Source organism: Ostrea edulis, chromosome 5 (assembly GCF_947568905.1).
Source record: "Ostrea edulis chromosome 5, xbOstEdul1.1, whole genome shotgun sequence".
NCBI classification, from domain to species: domain Eukaryota; kingdom Metazoa; phylum Mollusca; class Bivalvia; order Ostreida; family Ostreidae; genus Ostrea; species Ostrea edulis.
The window spans coordinates 50,491,813-50,515,886 of NC_079168.1; the positions used below are offsets into that span (position 1 = coordinate 50,491,813).

Genomic DNA, 24,074 nt, shown 5'->3' on the forward strand with positions numbered 1-24,074 from the left:
GGTGGAACTCGTGCACTTCTCTGGGACATAATCCTGGATCCTCTGGTATATATATATATAGGCCTATATCTGCGTTCGTCCTAAAGGTAGCACTGTCAACGTAACATATCATCGTAAGTGAATAAACGGAAATTAAATGAAAGTTTGGATACTATACTTTTGATTATTATTGTTAGTTGTTAGCACATGTACTGTATATATATAGGCCTGCAACGAAAGTATGTCTGTACTAAGCCGTGTTTTCATCTTGTCGTGGTATATCTGTAATAATTAGGTCAATATAAAACGTTCCTGACTGAAATAAATTCTTATCTAACTGAATGTTCCCTAACAGCGGGGTCTTAATTTATTTAACAGTGTTTCTATGTAAACATTGACCCAGAATATTGCCTAGAAAAGGTAAACAGTGGAACTCTTTTGTAGAAGGTGATCACAAAAGGTATACGGACCAAAAAGTTATCGGGGTGGAACTTGTGACAAAAACTTGGAAAAGTTTTTACAAGTGCCTTAAGAAGAATGAAAACTAAAGGTACAGCTCTTAAATTACAGTAGATTGAAGTTTTATTTGCTGAGTAATGTACTTATTAGAAATTGTTATCTGTGAACCCATTTTTTTTCTGCCACGATGAAATATTTAGATTCGTGACGTGACCTTCACATTGATCGGGTAGATAATAAAATGTATTGGTTATAAGGAAAACATACAGAACACGGACATATAGATATGTAAAGATCAGCGTACGTTGTTCCATTGCATATGTCAACACATAGACCTAATGCAACCAACAAGCGTACGATACCTTCTTTCACAAGATTTAAATTTTTATATATTGTTTCGATATAAACCGTTGATTAGATATATGCGTTGAATATGCCATAATACTTTTTAAACAATTGAAAAAAATACTGGGGTTAATAATAGTGAACACTGTAATATCCACGAGATTTTACAAAGGTGACTGACAGAAAAAGATATTCATATAATGGCATAATTTACTCAGGTAAACATTAAACAGGAAATGTTACATATAACTCCACAGTTGAAATAATTGTAAACAGTTATAGTGAGATTACTATAATGTTTAGGATCTGCCTCCATGAAAGACTGAAAGTGTCTGATTTACAAATCTGTTTTATTTAACAAATATTGATTACCCCCTGTCTTACATTTTCTTACACATGTTATATGAATACATATTCTTTTAATATTATTACATATGTATGATATGCTATATGTCATATGGCAGTGGTACATGTATTTCACATTTAGTCATGTCTAGTCTAGTTTCCCTTCATCGTTGCTTTCCCTCCACTTACAATCAATCTGAATATATTATTGTGCAAACAAAACTTTATTATGCATGCTTGTTATATACATGTATGTCTTTAATCATTAATTTTTTTTATGTTATTGCCCCTTGTGGGTCCATCATTGGACAATAAATCATATCACATATTCATGAATAGAAATATTGAAGGAATGAAAAATTCAATTCAAATCCATTTTGCTTTGCTTCATGAAAACTTTTAGAACAGTGTTGGGTTTTCTGTTTTTCTGGCCACACATGCGATGTCATGACCATCTGAGGCAAATTCTACTAACCTGCATGCATATTTATGTGTTACCCTCAAACAACACTTCATTACCTAAACTTGTAGAAGTAGTACCTTCACCCAATATCAAATCATCAAGAGTTCTGCAGTCATGATTTGTCTACATAAAAATAGCCTACAGAATGCGGAAAAAGTGTAGATATTAGATTAGTGAGGACAAGTGGTTTGGGAACATGTGTCTACTATCTGATATTCACTCTCCAAACCATTTTTGCACAATTCAAAAAAAGAGTATCGGATAAACTTTTATAGATGTTCCTATACTTGTAGATATTTAAAATAGTGCATTTTTTGCCTTTACAATAACATGGATGTATTCACTCCTTAGATGTTGTGAAGATCCAATGTCCTCACATAACAGGTTTCATTGGCTGAGAGAGAGAGAGAGCCATTAACACCTAGCTCATATAATTGGCTTGCATAACACATTTCCAAGGTCTATATCTCTGTTTTTTCATGAAGGTAATACTATACATGTTGTCCCCCCCCCCTTTTTTTTAAATTTATGATATTTCAGTAGATCATAATTCATATAGTTCTTGTGTGGTGAATATGGTTAAAAAATTAACCTTCGATCAACATGTTCAAGGTCTAGGTCATTGTTGATTGGACTAAAAAATGTCCTTATTCATGTTATAGCCAATTGGTAATGATGATGCATATCTACTGTATACTTGCATTATAAGTTGACCCGTGTATAAATCGATGCAAGTTTTTAGGAATCTGATAGTGACGCTCTTGCAAGTTAGACTTCGTTTTTCATCAAATTACTTGTCAACTCAATACCTATTTTCTAGTAAGATTTTCTTTTCTTTGTTGTATATATTTTCTGAACATCAATGTTGACTTACACAGAATGAATAAGAAAATAATTTTTTAAAGTCTTTTCGGCATTGTGATTTTCCCCATGTAAAACTTGGATTTTTAGTTATGAGATGCTTTAATGCTCAAGCTAGATATCTGGAGGTGCTCACTGTTCAAACCATCCTGCTAGTAAAAAAGCATGGTCAAATAATCACTTACTGTAGTTTGATTATGATAAACAACCATTTTCAATATTACTGTGTGCATCCTTTATTTGTTTGACCATGACCATACCGTGGTCTTCGTTTCTCTTATGGCACATGCCCCTTGTCAATGAATATTTCAGGTAAATTAAATGACAAAACATATCCACACAGCAAATTTTGATATGTAGCAAATATTTGATATATTGTCTCCATTCATTGATTCAGAAAATACAGATTACATATGTAAATTATAGATTGGGCTTGTTCTTCACAAAATATTCGCAATAGAAACGTTGTATATTGACTTGTGTGTGTGTACTGTGGGCCAATGTTCGTGGGTTAGCAAAATTTTTCTAGTTCGTGGGGGCGTAATTTCATGGGTAAGTGATACGAACTAGGAACGATAACTACAAAATATCACAGAATACGAAAGTAATCAAAGGGGCTTTCAAGCACGTTGAACTTTAAAATATCAACTTTTGAGTATGTTGTTGGTGTTTGTTTGAATTGTGAAAGAGCTCAAAATGAACAATTCCATTGTTTTTACATTTAACAGCTTAATCGAAAGAAAAACAACTGGTGTAAAGATCATGTAAACACAACTTTATCGGAATTATGTTTTTAATTATCAAAAATTTAATTAAAAATGTTCAAGTACACGTATATTCTTGGGTGAGAGTGACCCACGAAATCCACGAAGATCAATGCCCTATGAACAATGATGATTTCACAGTATTTTCATTAATAACACCACATTAGTATGTACATAGTGTTGTTATTTTGCCATTCAAACTATTTGTTGATTTGTTATTGATTAAGCCAACAAAACTGATTAAAACTACTCTCAAATGTTGCTGGTTGTTCAACAAGGAAAAATTTCTGGCAGTAGTATATGCGCATATGAGTCAGACACATCGCAAGCCACGGCTGAAACGTGCACTCCTCTTCCCTTTCACAGAGGAGCGTAGGTTTCAGCCGTGGCATGCGATGATGAGTCAGACATTGACTTCAGATTCCAAATTTTACTCACAAAAAAACTACTTATATATGAATATATATGGTAATACATTAAAATTCTTTCTTATAACCTTAGATTTTGAACTTTTTAGGTCACCTGAGTAAACTCAGCCAGGTGACCTATTGCAATTGGTTGTCGTCGTGCGTCGTGTGTTAACAATTGAACATTTTTAACTTCTTCTTGATAACTACCAGTCCAATTCTTTTGCATATTTGGCATGAAGCATCTTTGGGACAAGGGGGACAAAAATTGTAAATTTCAGGACTCCAGCACCCCTAGGGGTGGGGCAAAAAGTGCCCAAAATTGACAAATTTTCAAATATCTTCTTCTCTATAACCGCACACGTGTAAGCAAAACTAAATGCATAGTGATGTAGAGCAGGATGGCCTCTACCAAAATTGTAACTTTCATGGTACCCGGGGTAGGGGTTCTGACCCCAGGGGGGGGCCAAACTTGGTGTATAGTGTTTATGTATGTGTAAAACACTTAAATAACATCTTCTTTAGTGTTATTGATACTAAATTGAAACTAAATTGATATTTAGAAAAAACAGGTAGTCTTTTACTAAAATTGTAAATTTGATGATCCCAGGGGTAGGGGTTTTAGTATCAGGGTAGGGCCAAAATAGTCAGTTATTAAATGTGTGAACAATAGACATTTTTAATTACTTCTTGATAACTATCATTCCAATTCTTTTCAAATTTGATTTGAAGCATCTGTGTGACAAGGGAGACATAAATTTTAAATTTCAGGATTTCTGCACCCCTGGGGCCTTGGGGGCAGGGCAAAAACTTCCCAAATTTGACCAATTTTCAAATATCTTCTTCCCTACAACCGCACATGTGTAAAAAAAACTAAATGCATGGTGATGTAGAGCAAGAAAGCTTCCATCAAAATTATAAATTTCATGATCCCCAGGGTAGAGGTTTTGACCTCAGGGCGGGGGCAAACTTACTATATAATGTTTATGTGTAAAACACTTAAATAACATCTTCTTTAGTGTTATTGATACTAAATTGAAACTAAATGGATATTTAGAAAGAGCATGTAGTCCTTTACCAAAAATTGTAAATTTCATGATTCCCGGGATAGAGGTTCTGACCCCAGGGTGGGGCCAAACTTAGTATATAGTGTTTATGTGTATAACACTTAGATAACATCTTCTTTAGTGTTATTGATACCAAATTGAAAGTAATGGATATTTAGAAAGAGCAGGTAGTCCTTTACCAAAATTGTAAATTTGATGATCCCCGGGGTAGGGGTTCTGACCCCAGGGTGAAATCACTGGGCCAATTTCAACCAAAGTTGGCACAAAGCATCCTTAGGTAAAGGTAATTCTAAATTGTTAAAATAAAGGGCCAGGCCACCTTCCAAGGGGAGATAATCATGAAAAGGTAAAAATAGAGTAGGGTCATTAAAAAATCTTCTTCTCAAGAACCACTGGGCCAGAAAAGATGAAATTTATAGATAATCTTTATTAGGTAATGCAGTGCAGATTCTAAATTATTCAAATCATTGCCCCCGGGGGTAGGATGGGCCACAAGGGGGATCAAAGTTTTACATACAAGTATATAGGGAAAATCTTTAAAAATCTTCTTCTCAAGGACCATGCACTGAGCCAGAAAAGCTGATATTTACATGAAAGCTTTCTGACATAGTGTAGATTCATGTTTGTTCAAATCATGGCCCCCGGGGGTAGGATGGGGCCACAATAGGGGATCAAAGTTTTACATACAAATATAGGAAAAATCTTTACAAATCTTCTTCTCGAGAACCATTGGGCCAAAGAAGTTGACATTTACATAAAAGCTTTCTGACATTGTGTATAGATTAAAGTTTGCAAAAATCATGGCCTCCAGGGGTAGGTTGGGGCCATAATAGGGACTAAGGTTTTACATGCAAATATATATGGAAAGTCTTCAGATATGAGCCAAGGTGACTCAGGTGAGCGATGTGGCCCATGGGCCTCTTGTTTTTAATTAGGATCGTATTACCAAAATGAAGATCATTTGAAAACTGTAAACTTCATGTTTGGCAAATCATTAATACATTCTATTTTACATAAGACTGTAAGATCTGTTATTTTGACTCTAAATGATCATTGTTCTTTTGATTAAATAGGTGGGGAAAATAGACTTTTACACATCTTTCGGATCATGCATGCATTGTAAAGAAATACTGAACTGTAGTTTTTTAGATTTTATCCACATCTTTCCATAATTTACACGTGATTCATATACAAAGATCTTGGATATTGTTTATTTAGATGTAGCAAAGATTAGGATGGCATTTACAGGAAATCCAGGAAACTTCAATTTTTTTTAGGCCTGATTTGAAGATTTTTTATGATAATTATGGATGAGATATGGAAGTTAATAAAGTTTGTCAAGTCATTACAGTGAAGTGTGTTGCCTTTTTCTGTTGGTAGCCATTTGAGAAAGGACGAAAGGTATATCTACAAGTAAAGAGTCAGATTTCATTACAGAATCAGGTGAATGTTTATAAATATGTTGTCTAGGTTGGTCACATGCTGACAGTACATGCATGTCTCTTATGTCTACACATCATATAAATGGAAAATAATTACTTATCAGCAATAATGTTGTGTATCATTTTTATGTGTGGCAGCTTTTTTCCCCACTGGTTAAGGATATGGAGTAAAATAGCTTTCAAAAATGACAGTATTGGAAAAAAAATACTTAGTACAGTATATATACCAGTTGTACTGTGAATATTAAGTTTGTGCATGTTGAATCATGATGAAATGAGATCATATTAAACCACTATTTGATACCCTGCAAATACAGAAGAGTTGTGTATAATGTATTCATTCTGAAATAAAAGGAGGAGGTCATATTTTATTTTTCAAGACTAGTCATGTGTGCAGCCTTTTAAAGATTTTTTTCTAGGCAGGATTTCCAGTTAAAAACTTCCTTGAAAATTAAGAAGCTTTAATGTCTTGGCAAAGTTTCCAGAAATTTAAAGGTAAATAATGCTGTTCACCATACACCTCACGAAATAAACAAGGCCTCCATTAGGATGGTTAAATATGATTGGATATGAATTGTAATGAAATATTTTCCTATATATATGATTTATTACTATAAATACAACAAGTAAGTGATTATTTTATTTTGTTTGAATTTGTAATGATTGTGTTTTTACTGAAATCAGGCATTTTATTTGGTAGTCAAGTCTTAAATGTTTTAGAGTCACGAAAATAATTTAAACATAACAGCTGTTTTTTATTTCTTTTCTTTAACAACAATATGCTACTATTAAGAAAACATGCATTTAAAAATATTTCTGACTCTCTCTATTGGCCTTAGAGAGCTTTAGAAATACTAACAAAATATGGTTACTTAGCTGTCCCTGGCATTTAGTACATTGTGTAACATTCAATTTTACTGTATTCAATTACGTACACTCATTGTAATTCTAACAACAACAAAAAATAAAACCCAAAACATGTGGATGACACAGGGATTTAACGATTTCATAAGAGGTGGATCCAATATTATTGGGCTGAGAAATTGTTCTCCCACCTTGGAGACGTTGATCATTTTTTCAGTAGGTGACAACAACAGATGGAACATTCAGAATACCGTTATTCAAAGTAATCGCTTGACACATTCACAATACAGGTGTATTTTATATCATGACAGATGTTGTACATAGATGTAGTGTATCAGTCAGCATGGATAAATTGTAAATAGGATACCTGGTTATATAGTAAATCAATTGCTCAAACACATATATATATGTAATTGTGCTACAAACATTTCACTCAAATTTTCAGTGTATATGGTATTGACAAGTACATAAAGAAAAATATGCTTGCATTCATTCATGTTTGTCAGATGTATGTATGAAACTTCAATACTTGGATGTGTGATTCAGGGCAAAAGTTGACACATGTACCTGCAATGCATTTGATATACCTGCATGGGCAAAATCAAATTTATGGTCTTGAAAGTGAGTTTAGCAAATGCAGATCACTCTAAGATATAGGACAAAAATAGGATGAAATCCCCCATTTTCTAGCCATTGGTGTACAATCACTGTACATGCATGCACACACCAGTTAATGCTGAAAATATAAGCTATAAAAGCAGTAAAAACAGTTTTGTATGAAGTAAAATCTTTTTTTTTTTTTTTTTTTATTTCATGAACAAACAAAATCTTGGTGAAAGATGTTGAATATTATTTGATGAGAATTGGGCAGCATTATATAACTGCTTGGTTTTTAGTTAAATTATATCACTTTCAAAATCAATCAGTATAGGAAGTATAGTTGTAACTTGTTTGAGCTGTCTATTAATTTCACTTTGTACAAAAATGATATATATAGATGAAACAGATGAGCTAGACTTTAAGTTTGCCATCCATCATCAAATCCACTTTGTTTCATTGCACTTTTTTGTTCTGCTTTGCCATTGATATGAAATTAATTAATGTGTTAATTTTTCTATAGTTAAAGTTTAACATGTTTAACTTATGTTATAGCTGACTCACTGTTACAATTGTTATGGCCCTATTCATTAAATTCAATTTGTTTCTTCACCAGAGCTTGATGCTGAATTGTTCTGATTGAAGTTTGTCTTTGTGTGAGCTATGCAATTTTTTACTTCTGGAGATTGAACCACAGGGCTAATTTCAATTTTTTTTTTTCAAATTAAGGATCTTGTCTCATCTAAGGGAAGATAATTGAGAAACAGTGAAAATAACGTGCATTTGAAAAAAATTCTTCTCAAAAACCACTAAACTAGAAAAGCTTTGATTCCTCATGTAGTGAAGATTTGAATTTGTTCAAACCTTGAGCCCAGGAGCCCAAGCGGGCACAAATGGGGTGTAAAATTTTACATAGTAAAATATAAGAGAATTCTTCAGGAATCTACATTTCTAGAACCATAAGGATACAGTATATGAAATCCATATACCCTCTTGTTGTGCTCAGATTCATAATTGCATGTTCACATTATACATTTTCGTGTAGGATGGGACCAAAGAAGGGTTCAAATATTTTTTTTTCTGTCGGAATACATATATAAGAAAATTCTTTAATAAGAATCACAGGGATACAATATACAAGAGTCCTAATATAATGTAAATTCAAGTTGATTGCAGAAAATATATAATCAAGGTTATGAGAACTGGATGCTATGAGGAAAGTCAGCTTGTGCATGCATGCACAAATGTACGAGCCTAATACGGAAGTTCCGAGTTCCCCAAGAGTTATTTCCCTTTGTCAAACTCTTCCGTAAATTATGACGTAAAATGTGATGACAGTGGGTACATTTGCTAATTACTATCGTTGTATTATTTCTTAAAAGATGATATCCAGGTGATATCCAGAGTTTCTGAGACCATCCTATCTCAGGGAAAAGGCAACTTACACAATAGGGGATCAAAGTTTTACACACAAATATATAGGAAAAATCTTCTTCTCAAGAACCACTGAGCCAGAAAAGCTGATTTTTACATGAAAACTTTCTGACATAGTGCAGATTCAAGTTTGTTCAAATCATGCCCCCCCCCCCCCCCCGGGGGGGATAAGATGGGGCCCCAAGGGGGATCAAAGTTTTACACACAAATATATAGGGAAAAACTTTAAAAATCTTCTCAAGAACCACTAAGCCAGAAAAGCTGAGATTTACATGAAAGCTTCCTGACATAATGCAGATTCAAGTTTGTTCAAATCATGGGCCCCTGGGGTTGGATGGGGCCACAATAGGGGATCAAAGTTTTACATACAAATATATAGGAAAAATCTTCTTCTCAAGAACCACTGAGCCAGAAAAGCTGATTTTTACATGAAAACTTTCTGACATAGTGCAGATTCAAGTTTGTTCAAATCATGGGCCCCGGGGATAGGATGGGGCCCCAAGGGGGGATCAAAGTTTTACATACAAATATATAGGGAAAAACTTTAAAAAATCTTCTTCTCAAGAACCACTAAGCCAGAAAAGCTGAGATTTACATGAAAGCTTCCTGACATAATGCAGATTCAAGTTTGTTCAAATCATGGGCCCCGGGGGTTGGATGGGGCCACAATAGGGGATCAAAGTTTTACATACAAATATATAGGAAAAATCTTCTTCTCAAGAACCACTAAGCCAGAAAAGCTGAGATTTACATGAAAGCTTCCTGACATAATGCAGATTCAAGTTTGTTCAAATCATGGGCCCCGGGGGTTGGATGGGGCCACAATAGGGGATCAAAGTTTTACATACAAATATATAGGAAAAATCTTCTTCTCAAGAACCACTGAGCCAGAAAAGCTGATTTTTACATGAAAACTTTCTGACATAGTGCAGATTCAAGTTTGTTCAAATCATGGCCCCCGGGGGTAGGATGGGGCCACAAGGGGGATCAAAGTTTGACATACAAATATATAGTTAAAATCTTTTTCTCAATAACCACTGAGTCAGAAAAGCTGATATTTACAAGAAAACTTTCTGACATAGTGCAGATTCAAGTTTGTTCAAATCATGGCCCCTGGGGGGTAGGATGGGGCCACAAGTGGGGAGGGGGGGTCAAAGTTTTACATACAAATATAGGAAAAAGCTTTAAAAATCTTCTTCTTAAGAACCATTGGGCCAAAGAAGTTGACATTTACATGAAAGCTTTCTGACATAGTGTAGATTCAAGTTTGCTAATGGTAGTTTGGGCCATAATAGGGACCAAGGTTTTACATGCAAATATATATGGAAAGTCTTCAGATATGGGCCAAGGTGACTCAGGTGAGCGATGTGGCCCATGGGCCTCTTGTTAGTGTTCTTAACGAAAAACGATTAATGTTTTGGAGTCTAATTTATTCATTTGTATGAAGAACCTCACATGACGACATATTCAACTCGGCAACACTAGATCAACAATGGAAATGATATATTAAAATGAACATCTTTTGTGAAGTTGCATGCACTTTGCTTATGAAATGAAATACAACATTCAAGCTTGTGAGCATCAATTATTTTGTTGACAGATTTATATAATTCAGTGATGGATCCAGAAAATTGTCAGAGAGGACTGTGTGTGCGTATGTGTTGCAACCCAAGTTTTTACCTTTTCCATCCAAGAAGGGGGGGGGGGGGTGTGAAGACAGCAAAATGACTTTTTGTTTTAAAGAAAAATCAACCAAATTCGAAGGGTTACCACTGAAGTTTGTACCTTTTCCACCCAAGAAAGGATCAAGGAGTTGAAGACCACAAAATGGCCAAAAATTCAAACAAAGGGGAGGGGTTGTAACCCCTGTAACCCCCCCCCCCCCCCCCTTCTAGATCTGCCACTGTCATTGGATAGGATAGAATTCATAAATTTAATATATAAATGAACTTTGTATTGGTGGTGGCACTTTCATTGCTAATATACTCTGTGATTCTAGGTCTGGTTTGTTTTGTACAAATTCACTGATGCATTGAGTATGCACATGTATACGTTGTTGATTAAAATTAGATTCTGTGGGCTTTAACATTGTTATGTATGTCATGATAATTCTGAAAACCTTGAAATGTGACAAACAATACATTGCTGTAAGCCTGTCACAGAAACAATAAAATTCCAACTGTAGCATGTGGTTTGAATTTAAAGTTGATGCTTCAAATTTTGTGACACTTTTGGAAAACCTACATTAATTTTATGCTATTCTCACTTTAAACCCCCGGCCCAGCAGCAATGTACATGTATGTCCCCGACAATCTTTTTTTTTCACCAAATTTAAGTCATGACACCTCATTGCTAATCACCGTGCCCATCTGTCTGTGTCCCGATGCTTTTGTGTAAAACTATCTCTCCAGTGTTTTTATTTTTAACTTACGAACTTTTAAAAAAGACTTTATATTGTGTAGTATGCACTCGTAATACAGTTTTCATTCAACATGTTTCAAACTTTTCTCAGTGATTGCACATGCCTTTGGAAATAAACACATTGTTGTCTGATCATAATGAAAATGTGATCAGTACATTTATTGCATATATTGTGTGATACGAGTTTAGTCCTGAGAGTCAAACATTAATCATTAGTGACATTATTACCTGCTCAGATAAGGAAATGTTTCTGTAGTTCAGACAAGGTGAAAACTTCTGTCCGTAAGAACACTAAAATCTATTACACATTTGACTTGCTATGTGGAATTGTTAAAACAAATATACTGTTCTTAGGATAGCTGCTTTTGTTTTTGAATGCAAATTTATGAAGATTAATAATTATTATTTCTTGTAAATTGGTCAACAGAAAGATTGCAGTAACTCAGCTGGAAAGCACTGGGATAGGAGTGGAGAGATTATAAGGCTTGGAATTTGAAAGTTTTGGCCCAAGGAAGAATTAAGAGAACACTGAAGAAAACCAGTTTTAATTCACTGCATTGTAAACTTGGGGGGGGGGGGGATTTATAGATCAAATATTGGGCATTTGAATTAGTTTACAGATGCATGTGATCCTGTTAGAGTAGGTTCTTTGTACCCCTTGCTGGTTGTAAGTGGCAACTAAATGGGGCGGTCCTTCAGATGAGACCACAAAAGCTGAGGCCCTGTGTTACAGCAGGTGTGGCACGATAAAGATCCCTCCCTGCTCAAAGGCCGTAAGCACCAAGCATAGGCCTAAATTTTGCTGCCCTTCACCGGCACTTTGTGCGGCAGTGGTGACGTCTCAATATGAGTGAAAATTCTCAGCAGGACGTTAAACAATATTCAATCAATCAATCAATCAGATGCATGTAACAGTGTCTATACATGCATTGTGACAAGGTAACTCCACTCTTTTCCCACAAATGAGTTCAGTATAGACACTAAACATAAGGCTTGTAATTATATACATATGATATATCAACATATTGTATTTCTATATTTTGATGGGCTTCAGATGAAAAAGAAAAATATGTGCATTTTTAAAATATGAATACTTACACAGGTTTACAGAGAAATCCAAATCTCATATGAAGAGGGTTATCCATATGTTACCTGAAAAACTGTTAAAAGTCCAAATATCATGTGCCCTATAACTCCCTGACTTGTTGGGAATGCTGCATGGGGGTAAACTATTCAAAGCACAGGGAATAGGGATACATCTTAATGTCACATTCTACTTTCCCAAACATTTTCTTGAATACACCAACACTCCTTCAACAAGATATTACTGTGTACTAAAATTTTATTAATACCAGCAAGTTGACAAATTCGTGGAAAAAGCTAGTTCTAGGTAAAGCAATGTGAAGGTCACATTGTTCATGATATATATAGCCATGCATTTAAATTGTTGAGTGCTGATATACTGTGTGGCCTGAGGCACATGGCACACAAGTAGGAATCACTTGAAATATTCAATGTCTATCTGTCCAGTTTATTATCATTTTTATTGAAATATCTGGCTGTATAGTCAGACTTTTAACATAAACACAACATGGAAGAAATAAATCCAATGATCACAGCAAGATGCTCTCGTGAATTCAAGATCACAACAATACCAGGACTGTTGGGACAGTTTTGGGGACTTTAATTGGAATTATTTGTTCAGATTGGGTAGTTTTTGATTAACATATAATCATCCAAGCTAGGTTGTTTTTTTCTTCTACAGTTAATGAAGTTTCCCTCTCTCTTTTTTTAAATATAAAGACCACTAGACTCTCACTCAGTGAAATATACATTTATTCTGTACACCCCCCCCCCCCCCCCACTCTCCCAATCAGAGTACATGGAGTGTAGTTTTGAAATCTCTGTATTTTGACAATAGGTGATCATTTGAGAAACGCATCGTACTTACATTGTCAATTTCTAAACTATTAATTGGGAAATTTTTGCACATTTTCCAACAGGGAAGTATCCTTTTATCGGACCCATTTTAGGGAAATTGATGGCCCTGAATACAATTAATGTTCATTAAACACAATAAAAAGTTTTATTGTGACATCTTTTAGACTATGTACTTTCATTTTTAGCATGTGTTGACAGTTACAAGCTGTATAAGTTTTTGGGTCACCTGATTTAAGTCCAGTCACTCTGTTGAAATTGATGGTTTCATGCAGTCATCGTCCATCGTCTGTTAACATTGGAACATATCACTGTCATCATAATTGATCTGAAACATCTTTTAGGGTGAGGGGAACTAAAACTGTAAATTTCATGGTTACTGGGACCTCGGAGGGATGGGGTTACTATAAAACCTATGATTATATAAAAGATGATGCAGTCTTGAAAAATCTTGCTCTATGCTTCGGATTCCTCTTAACTCATGGGTAATAAACAATGAAATCTGAAATAAAGTATTAAAGGAAAAATTTACTGTAAAAGAGGTTATTTACACTGGGGGTTAAGTAAACATTTTCCATGTCCAACATTATGCTTTGGGGGGGGGGATATAAAATATCTCAAACTATACACGTGGGGGAAATTTACGCGCTTATTACGTGACCATGTAATTTAAAAATTGCGAAATACATTGTACCGTGCCAGGTCTAGGGTGAGTCCAATCTGGCTAGATAGTGAAAATCTTAGAAAAAAAAATTCTTCCCACCGCAGCAAAAATATCCTTTGATCTTTTGTATTATATGACAATGTTTTGTGCATAATGATTATGACAATATCCATGGCCTTAATGGTCAGGTCAGTTGTCAGACTTCTTCTCATCATGGATACAGATATTGCAACCTCCCTATCAGAGAAATACATAATCAGTTCATATGTCAGATGGATTGGTGCACATGACCTACTTAAGGCTTTTCTATTCAGAATGTGTGTGATATCAATTCATAGTGCATAATGTGCTTACGGATTGAATTTCACTGTCCAATGGGCATATTTTGTACCATTTGTGTATAAAAAGGTCATTATTTATTTCCAATCTACTAGCTTTAAAGGTCAAGTGTAATAAAAATAGATTTGAAAATAAAGTTTATAATTCATTAAAACCCGTTTTGAAAAGTTTATTGATGTGTTTATTTTCTTTTAAAATCCAGGTAAATGCGCAAAATACCTATTCCAAAATCGTTGTTTATAGAAACGAATGAAGGGATTGTCACCCTTTCTTATGACGTCATCTGAGACAATTGTAGTTGTTTACGCCTGTATATCATCGTTTTATTTTCTGTGAGAAATTGCCAGTTTTATTAGCACCATGGATAGTGACGATGAAATACCGTAGATACACTTGAGTTTAGGGATTCAACCTTTATAATGTTTGTACCTACACCCGTTTCGAAACCATCAGATAGTAATATTTATATGATATATACATTTATATGTTCGACAAATATCTCATTGGAATCTCATTTAGAAATTATTTACCGGGCCAGTCCATAGAAAATTGGGAATAATATTGGAAAAAAATGTTCTATCAAAAGATAACCTTTGTATTTTACACAATCGAGGCTATAAATCAAAATCAGACTTCATAGATACTCGCCGTATACTCTATTGTAGCGATTGTGAGCGTATTTAACTAGATTGACTCTCACGTTTGTATTTTTTTTTATTATGGGATTTATTTGTATGAGATTGATTAGATTCAAATTATGTGTTTAGCTAGATATATATTTAACTGAAAAATGCCTTTTTGAAGAAAGAAAAACAAAAGACAAAAGAAAAAAACTTATTGTGCACAACGTTATTTGTAACCTCCCCCCCCCCCCTTTTTAAAAAAAACCAACATCTATCTCCCTCATGCATAGCTCTTATCCTTGGACGAATTTGGCTCCACTTGTTTGGCACGCTGTTTTTGGCTATATTTAGCTCTAAAACTTCAGTTATTTCGGATTTCAAACATTTCGGTTGAGCATCACTGAAGAGACATTATTTGTCGAAATGCGCATCTGGTGCATCAAAATTGGTACCGTATAAGTTTTACATCTACATGTAGATACAATATCATAAAATGTAAATTAGGCCAATTAGTACATGTAATTTCTTCACAACACACGTCAAATGCGAAATTGATATATTACAGCACAAAGTTAACGAATTATAGCATTTTGAGGTGTGAAATTTTGCCTTAATAATGAACTTGAAAAAAAAAAGCTTTGGAAATTGGACTGACCTCGCAATAAATAAGATTTTATCAAAATGGGTTTTTAAAATTAAATTCATTTCCATTTTTACTATATTTTATTTTTTCAATATATAAATAGTGAAGAAATGAAATGATGACGATGAGTCCCTTATAAATATAGTATGAGTACGACAATATTCGAAAGATATTTCATTTAATAAAAGAAATAACATCAATTCGAACTAGGTAATGGGTGACATTAATTTTTATGTGCAATTGCAAACCCATTGAATACAATGTCGCATTAAAGCATTCAGTGGTGGATGTAGAGAGGGGTGGATTGCGTGCATCCCCCCTTTTGGGGTTGAACTTTTTATATAATTAAAATACATCCCTCCACTTGTTTTGTAGGATGTCCAGTTAATCATCACTTTGCACTTTGTTTGGAGTCAAACAGGATGATGCGTCAGGGTTGATGGAAACCTGATCCTCGTTAATTAAAGTGTCACTCACAGATCCTCGTGGCTTGTCACAAATCTCAGTGTCTCTTTTCAGTTTCAGTATCCAAATTCTTCGAAATTTAGTATCTTTTGGGAAAAGAAATATACTTAATCCCTGTCCCGATTTCACATTGCAGTTCAAAGCAGCGCATTGTACTATAAATACAGGACTTTTCTATGTAAACACTATAAAACCCTATCAATGCAGTCGAAAGTTGTCTCAGATGACGTCATAAGCTACGAGCGATAACTCGCGTCACAACATATTTATCGATCGCTCAGGTAAAAGTTTGATAGCGCTGTGTAATTCACGCCAAGTGATTTTTATCAAAATTGCCATGGAAATTAATCCATAAGTGTACGACAGACATTTTTCTGTATAAAACTCAAGTTTTAGGAAAATCACCGTACTTGACCTTTAAACGTGTTTATATCTGTATTGTTAGAAGACATATGTATGTATTTATTTGATGTAATGATTAATTTGTGTTGCTTATGTTGTGTTGAGACTAATAGACAAATCGACTTTATACGAATAAATCGCAAGTAAATATTAAGTGCAGAAAGGTTAAGTTTAACACACTATAGCTCATTGACAAGCATTGTTAAGTTTTTCTTTTTGATTTCATGACTCCCCTTCAATGTAGAAATCAAAAATATACTTTCTAAAAAATTGACAATACCCCAAAATTCAGAAATGAACCTCTTGAATATCTCTTTCTCGCTCTCATATGTGATATATATGTGTGTTTGTGTATATGTAATGAATTATTAGAGACAGTGAGTGAACAAATATTTTTATATGTACATGTAATTTCAGTTTCTTCATGGATGTACCAAGATGACTGATTTATTGAATGACCCATCACTGACCTTAAATGGCCTACTTAAGCCTGAAACTGTCCGGAAGTTGGGTGAGGAACTTCTGCCCAATTTCACAGAGATGGTTAGATCCCAAGGGGCGATGTTATCTTTACCCGTGATCCGGCCAGAGTCTCCTTGTCTTCCATTGGACCTGCACATGAGTCCAAAACGGTCTTCTTCTGAGGTAAACCAGGAGTCAATACCAAGTTCACAGCAGCCGCATGATTCAACCATTAGCCAAGATCGGCAGCATGATACAGAACAAGATCAGGAGGAGGTTGGTTATTTTTCTTTGACACCTCAGCAATTGAAAGACCGAGCTCAGGAATTTTTAATGTACTCCAAGTCTGGATCCAAGAGAAAACTGAAAATTCCTGTTTGTGTACCAGACGATATGGGGATGGAATGTGTGTCTGACAGGGAGGTTTTGCTGGGTTACTATAAGGAAATGATGTTACAGAAAGAGGGAAGTCCTTGCAAACAGACCAGACATTCAGTGTCTGAGTCTTCCACAGCAGGAGGACTTGTTGCAGAGGAAACTCGCAATCCCGAGACATGTAAGGTTACTTTCTTAATTCCTTTCATGTAGTTACTGATAAACATGTTACGAGGTATGCTGTTGTAGATCTATTTTGTATGATCTGTGGATTTATATATTTTGAGTACTGAGAATAAAGGTTTGCTCTTGAGTAAGTTTTTAAAATATTTCTGATTGATTCTTAATTAGCAAATGAAGTCAATGTAACAAAAGTCAATATATATAGATGTTGCAAAATATACAGAGGTTGTTAAATTGTAAGCTTTCACCCAAAGACTGAAGTACATCTTTTCGACTTCGTCAGTAGGGGACTTTAGGTTTACACTCTGTCCGTCTGTTCATCAGTCCTGCAAATCAGTTTTCCACACTTTTTTTCTCTGTTCTTGCAAATATTTGTTTTATATTTGGTACATTGCTTTGCCATAACAAGTTACAGATCAAGTTTGTTTCAGTCCATTGAATTTTCACTGAGTTATGGCCCTTGGACATAGAAAAATACCATTAATTATCAGTTTTCTGCACTTTTTTAGGTCACCAGAGTTTACTTAGGTGACCTATTGCAATTGGTTGTCGTCCGTCATCATGTGTTAAAAATTGAACATTTTTAACTTCTTCATAACTACCATTCCAATTCTTTTAAAATTTGGTATATGAAGCATCTTTGGGACAAGGGGGACATAAATTGTAAATTTCTGGACCGAATTTTAAAAATCTTCTTCTGTAGAACCGCACATGTGGAAGAAAAACTAAATGCATAGCGATGTAGAGCAGAGAGGCCTCTACCAAAATTGTAAATTTCGTGATCCCCGGGGTAGGGGCTCTGACCCTAGGGTTGGCGTATAGTGTTTATGTGTAAAACTTTGTTTGTGCTATTGATACTAAATTGAAACTAAATGGACATTTAGAAAGAGCAGTTAGTCCTTTACCAAAATTGCAATTTTGATGATCCCAGGGGTAGGGGTATCAGGATGGGGCCAAAATGGTCAGTTATTAAATGTGTGAACAATAGAAATTTTTAACTTCTTGATAACTACCATCCCCAATTCTTTTCAAATTCAATATGAAGCATCTTTTGAACAAGGGGGACATAAATTGTAAATTTCAGGATTCTTGCACCCCTGGGGCATTAGAGGCGGGACAAAAACTGACCAAAATTGACCATTATTCAAAAATCTTCTTCTCTACAACTGCACATGTGTAAGAAAAACTAAATGCAAAGCGATGTATAGCAGGGAGACCTCTACCAAATTGTAAACAAGATCCCCAAAGCTAAATCATGCAATTATTTCACTGTCGCATAAGGGCAAACCTTAATTTGGCATGAGGTACCAGGGTGAGGCCATATGAATGGGAATTCAAAGTATCACATCAGATTAAATCAAAGGAAACTTTTAAAACATATCTATTGAAGAACAAGTTAAAGTTTTGCTCATCAATGGACATGCATCTTTATTGGACTAGTGTTATTTCACTCCAGTTCAAACTTTGGCCCCTCATCAAGCAAGAGGCAGAGCAACAATAAGGGTACAATGAAAGTTTACAATTGGATTCTATCAAAATCTCTTATTCTTCCCAATAAAAATCACTACTAGCATGACTAGTGTTCAAACATTTGAGTGAAATCTTTTATTCTCGATAATTCAGGTAAGCATTGTTGCACATGTGTCTTTTGTTTCATTACATCTGCAGCTTTTAAGGCTTAAAACATGTCATTGCCTTTCAATAAAAATACTGTAAATGGTTTTAATTTCGCGGTGCTAAAAGTTCGCGGTTTTTCATATTGATCTAATTGCTGTGGTTTTATTTTCGCAGAATTCAAATTTTATTTGATTACTGCTATGTTCAAAATGTATTGTGTCACACTTGCAAAATGATTGCGGTTGTTTTAATTTCGCGGAAAAATCTCCGACCGCGAACATAGCGAAATCAAAACCACCACAATCATTTCCCCATTTACAGTAGCAAACTTAGTGTTCTACAATATGATTCATGATATGCAAATTCATAATTAGTCAGATTTAGACTTGTGCCTTCCAGATTCTCCAACTTGCTCACCATCAGAAAACAGTGCCCCTGGCAGTCCTATCAACAAAACTGCAAGCAGCCCAACATCAAAAACTGAGGGCAGTTCAGAACCCGATAGCCCACAATCTACAACCCAAGGTGGGCCAGAACAAGGTTCCTACCCATGTACGCATTGTGATAAGAGTTTTGCCTACATGGGAAATCTCAAACGTCATATCAAGATGCATCACGGGGAATACCGTCCGTACAAATGCCATTTGTGCATAAAACGCTTTTGGGGCAACGACAGTTTGGAGCAGCATGTTAAACGCGTTCATTCACGATTTCGACCATACGAATGTGCCCATTGCGATAAGAAATACTCTGTTTGCTATGATCTCCAAAAGCATGTGAGAAGTGTTCATGGGAAAGATATTGACTGGAATATGGATGTTCCCAGTATTCCTTCCGATGGGCAAGGGACCAATCCAGGTGTTGGAACTCACAAGGTCACAGGGATCAAAACTCAGGCACTCAATCAGCTTAACCACAAGTGCAAGTTCTGTGGACGAGGTTTCGCAACCTTCAATGGACTAGGTGTTCACCTGAAAATGCATTTCAGATGCCGAGTCTGTTTCAAAGGTTTTAATACAGAATCTTCTCTTCGCATCCACCTGCAGAAAGCTCACGACATTGCTGGGGACCAGGAGTATGTGCTCTGATGGGCTGAGGTGATTAGTTCACCAAGATATTATAACTGAGCTTTGATAATCACATGTTTTACAGTCCCAAAGTCTTCCAAGTTTCAAGAATTCCATTTTCTATACTTAACATTATAGCTGGTGTAAAATATGTATTTTTCACGTTTTTGCAGTGTTTTCTATAGTTCACAGATTTTAACTTTGTTATTTGTATTAAAGATAAGAATTTCTTGTTTAGTTTGGACAGTTTGAAAATTGTCTGTTATCGGTAATTGATGATATTGAGTAGTATTTTGCAGCATGCATTATTAAAGTTGTCTCATATTCCATAAATTATAACATTCCATTTTTGTGTGCTTTCAAAACTTCTTTTTTTAATGAGTGCTTAAATTTACCTTTTTTTTTTTAATTGAGTAGTTTAGTTGGAGTATATATTGAAAACTATGGCATTCCAGAGCATTTTTAATGTCCATTTTGGCAACTGTGGTGTCTATGAATTTTGATGCATCCATCTGGCTTTCTGCCCAGTAGTTTTTATGTCTTCATTTTGCCACTGACTAAACTGTCACTGTCATTTGCTAGAATACATCATGTGATTGCCAACCATATTTTTTGTGGATGGTTAGTAACAAACCCATATCTAGCAGTGTGCTGAAACAGTGGATTTGAAAGAAATCATGTTTATGAATTTGTTAATGTTTGTAAAAAAAATTTCTTTTTTGTACATTAAGATAGTGCTCCTTTATTAGTGATGTAGTTGAATGTTATTTACAGTGAAACTGGCGAGTACGAGCCAGAGCTGGCATATTTATAGCACTATCATTTTTTACATACTGTGTAATATTTCTTTATAATGATAAGGTCCTCAACAAAATCAAAGAGTGGTTACTCGAAAAACCATTTACCCTACTGTCTGTGAGCTTTATCAACCCAATATTTTTCTGTAGATTGTCAGTTACAAAAGAAATACATATGACTGAGAGGTCGTCTTTAAAGATTCTGTAACTTCATTACGTTCATGGGTGTTAGGTATTCAAGGATATAAATTTGTATGTACAATGTAGTAATCCCATTTTAGAGTGGAAAGTGGATTGTGCTGAAAATATATAGCTCACCTGAGCTGAAAGGTCAAGTGTGTTTTTCTTGACAAAGTTTGTTTTTTGTCTGTCTTTCAACTCTTCACACCTGGACTTCTCATTTAGAGTGAGAATCACCGGAGGATGAGGACTCAGAAACCAAATTCCTGTCATTAAAAAACCCTCACTGCTACAAGCCCGCATGTCTAAATGTGACACTCATCTAAAGCTACAAGCCTGCGTGTCTAAATGTGACACTCATCTAAAGCTACAAGCCCGCGTGTCTAAACGTGACACTCATCTAAAGCTGTTGAGGTCTCAGTATGAGTGAAAAATTCTGGAAGAAACATAAAATAAACAATTCAAATATCACCTTAATTTGAAAGGTAGACTTAAGTCTTAGATTTTACTTAAATTTTGACTGCTCAAATAGAAGAAAACTCAAACTTATGTTTGAGATTTTTTCAAGAAATCTAAGCCAGGGTTGATCCAAAATACAATGTAGAGTTTTAAAGTTGCAGCAATTACTGCTTATGTGAGCAATTAATGGATGAGGCTCTTGTTGAAAATCATGACTATTATTTTGTTATCTTTGATAAAGACTTAATGTTCGCTACCTTGAAGATAAAAAATGTCATTTGTACAAACTAGGGAAGATGGGAATTCAAAAGTTATTGCCACTTCAGAAGATTTTTGTATGTGCTATTTGAAGCTTCTTTGATTGTAAAATAAGAAAACTCGTACACATAGAATAATGAAATTGGAAGTTGTTTTCCCTTTCATATTCAAATATGAATACCGGGGTAATGTCCATAGTAATTCATAAGATATCTACATATATGGAGTGCTTTAATAATGTATATGGTCTGAACGATAACAAAAATGCATTTTTCTTTTCATATGATATCGTAAAATGTGTTGTTTGTGCTTTTCTTTAATCACCTCTACTTTCACTTTCAATATTTATTATGAGTTTGCTGTGACCTATAAATTACATTTTTTTCCAATTTCAGTGAAATTTGTACAAAATTGTGCACTTTCCATTACAGCTAGTCTTCAAATTGTTTTGTGTTCCTTTGCAAACTGGTTACAAAGTCTCACAAATTTTTTTAGAATTAAGTTATACTTACACAATACCATTTAGATTATTATCCCATCGCAATTCATTCCAAGAAGGGATATATATATATATATAGTAACAGGACCGTTTGTGTGTGAGTGAGTATGTGGGTAATACTGAGCTTGTAGACGCACTATAGGCCACATTTTTGCTTGACTAATATTATACTTCATGTGTAGCTTTGTTATCAAGAGAGGAAAAACCTTATTGATTTTGGGGTCAAAGGTCAAGGTCACTACAAGATTTGAATCTTCATAGGAAAAGCTTGTAGACACTCGTTGCAAGGGGATATGACCCGCCTTGTGGAGCTCTTTGAATTTTTTAAACATGTACTACTCAGACAATATCATATAATTTTTTAAGAATATGTACTTAATTTATTTTACTTGATCTAAAGCGTACAATGCCTATTATTTTTTAGGTTGTCCAGTTAAAATTATCCTCAGAGAAGAATATATTGAGAAACATTCCAGTGCTATTTGCTTAGGGAACTACAGTTTTTTGTGTATATGCAAATTACATAAATTTTTACACAAATTAATCAAATATTTTTTCATATGAGTGTATGAAAAATCAATGAAATTGTCCACTATTTGCTTTAAAAAAGTACCATTCGATAAAAACAGAATTTTATATTAAGGTTGCTCACTACATCTTGAAAAAGTTTCTAAGATCAACACAAAGTGATTTAATCATGAAAGATAAAATTTGGTAATAAGTACATGTGTCAAAAAGGTAGGAAATATGCAATTTTGGATTTAAAAAAAAAGACTTTGGGGGGGGGGGGACTCGAGATCTGTAGGTCACTAAACCAATACTTTATCTACTGAGCTACGATGATAGACAAACAAATAGATCAATACAAATAAATTTCACAAAACATATAAATTTGCATCATGTGATGAGGTGTCTTAAAAAGTATAAGATTTGATGTAATGAGCTACCTTAAAATAAAAAATGCATTAAGTATCTGTCAGGAAATTTAATGGCTACCAGAAAAAGGATATGTAAATGTAGGACAATTCACATGAAAAAAAAAAATTTCATTCCTATGTGAATTGAATGTTTTTGGTAGCATTTGTAAATGTACCAAAAAAATTATTGTGTGTATATTTGAAGGAGTTTTAATGTTTCTTAAAGTTCATTTCAACTCTAAAAAATGGTTTTTATGAAAGAAGTATTGCCAGTCGACGTGCCATAGTGTATACAAATCTTATTAGATGAAAATCATATTGTCATCGAACAGAAAACTGTTCTGAAACACTGAATATGAGTAATTAGCATTCAGTTATTTTTAATTTATTTGCAAAATGTACTTACTATTTTTATGACTTTTGTAATTTTCATACCATACATGAACATTAATTGTTTACAACTATGCAATTAATCACTTTAGTAATCGGTTAATTATCATGTATTTTTAAGATGACATACCAGATTAATGTTGATAATAAATGTTGTTTTCCTGAGTCAATAGGTATTTGTTACGTGAACATATAATACCATCTGGTGAGGATACTCATATGACTTTGTTGAAATCACATGACCATATTGCAAAATGCATCTAGATGAGTTTTAATGTGGTTGAACATTATATTTTATAAACTTTTAAGGTTGTTTCATGTATATCACTCCATTATGTGACTTAATCA

General features: G+C 34.4%; 1 protein-coding gene and 1 long non-coding RNA gene across 5 annotated transcripts in view; one reads left to right on the forward strand and one right to left on the reverse strand.

Annotated features, from left to right (window-relative positions):
• The first annotated feature begins 432 nt into the window (after positions 1–432).
• Positions 433–24,074, forward strand: part of LOC125650409 (zinc finger protein 62 homolog) — a 29,316-nt gene continuing 5,674 nt past the window's right edge. Inside the window, exons 1-4 of one of the 4 annotated variants that reach the window (XM_056164722.1) lie at positions 6,102–6,758; positions 16,940–17,540; positions 19,559–20,256; positions 22,844–24,074. The exon at positions 22,844–24,074 is cut by the window's right edge and continues 5,674 nt beyond it. In XM_056164722.1, coding sequence (XP_056020697.1) covers positions 16,961–17,540; positions 19,559–20,247 — 1,269 coding nt within the window. In that variant the 5' untranslated portion in view covers positions 6,102–6,758; positions 16,940–16,960 and the 3' untranslated portion in view covers positions 20,248–20,256; positions 22,844–24,074. Of the gene's footprint in view, positions 530–6,040; positions 6,759–16,939; positions 17,541–19,558 lie in introns of those variants that run through there. The other 3 variants (XM_056164721.1, XM_048878705.2, XM_048878704.2) reach the window with 3 other exon arrangements.
• Positions 5,827–13,221, reverse strand: LOC130054562 (uncharacterized). The gene is made up of 2 exons (XR_008802854.1): positions 12,547–13,221; positions 5,827–6,097 (listed from the first exon to the last, which is right to left on the reverse strand). It is a non-coding gene; the product is annotated as an uncharacterized LOC130054562 (long non-coding RNA).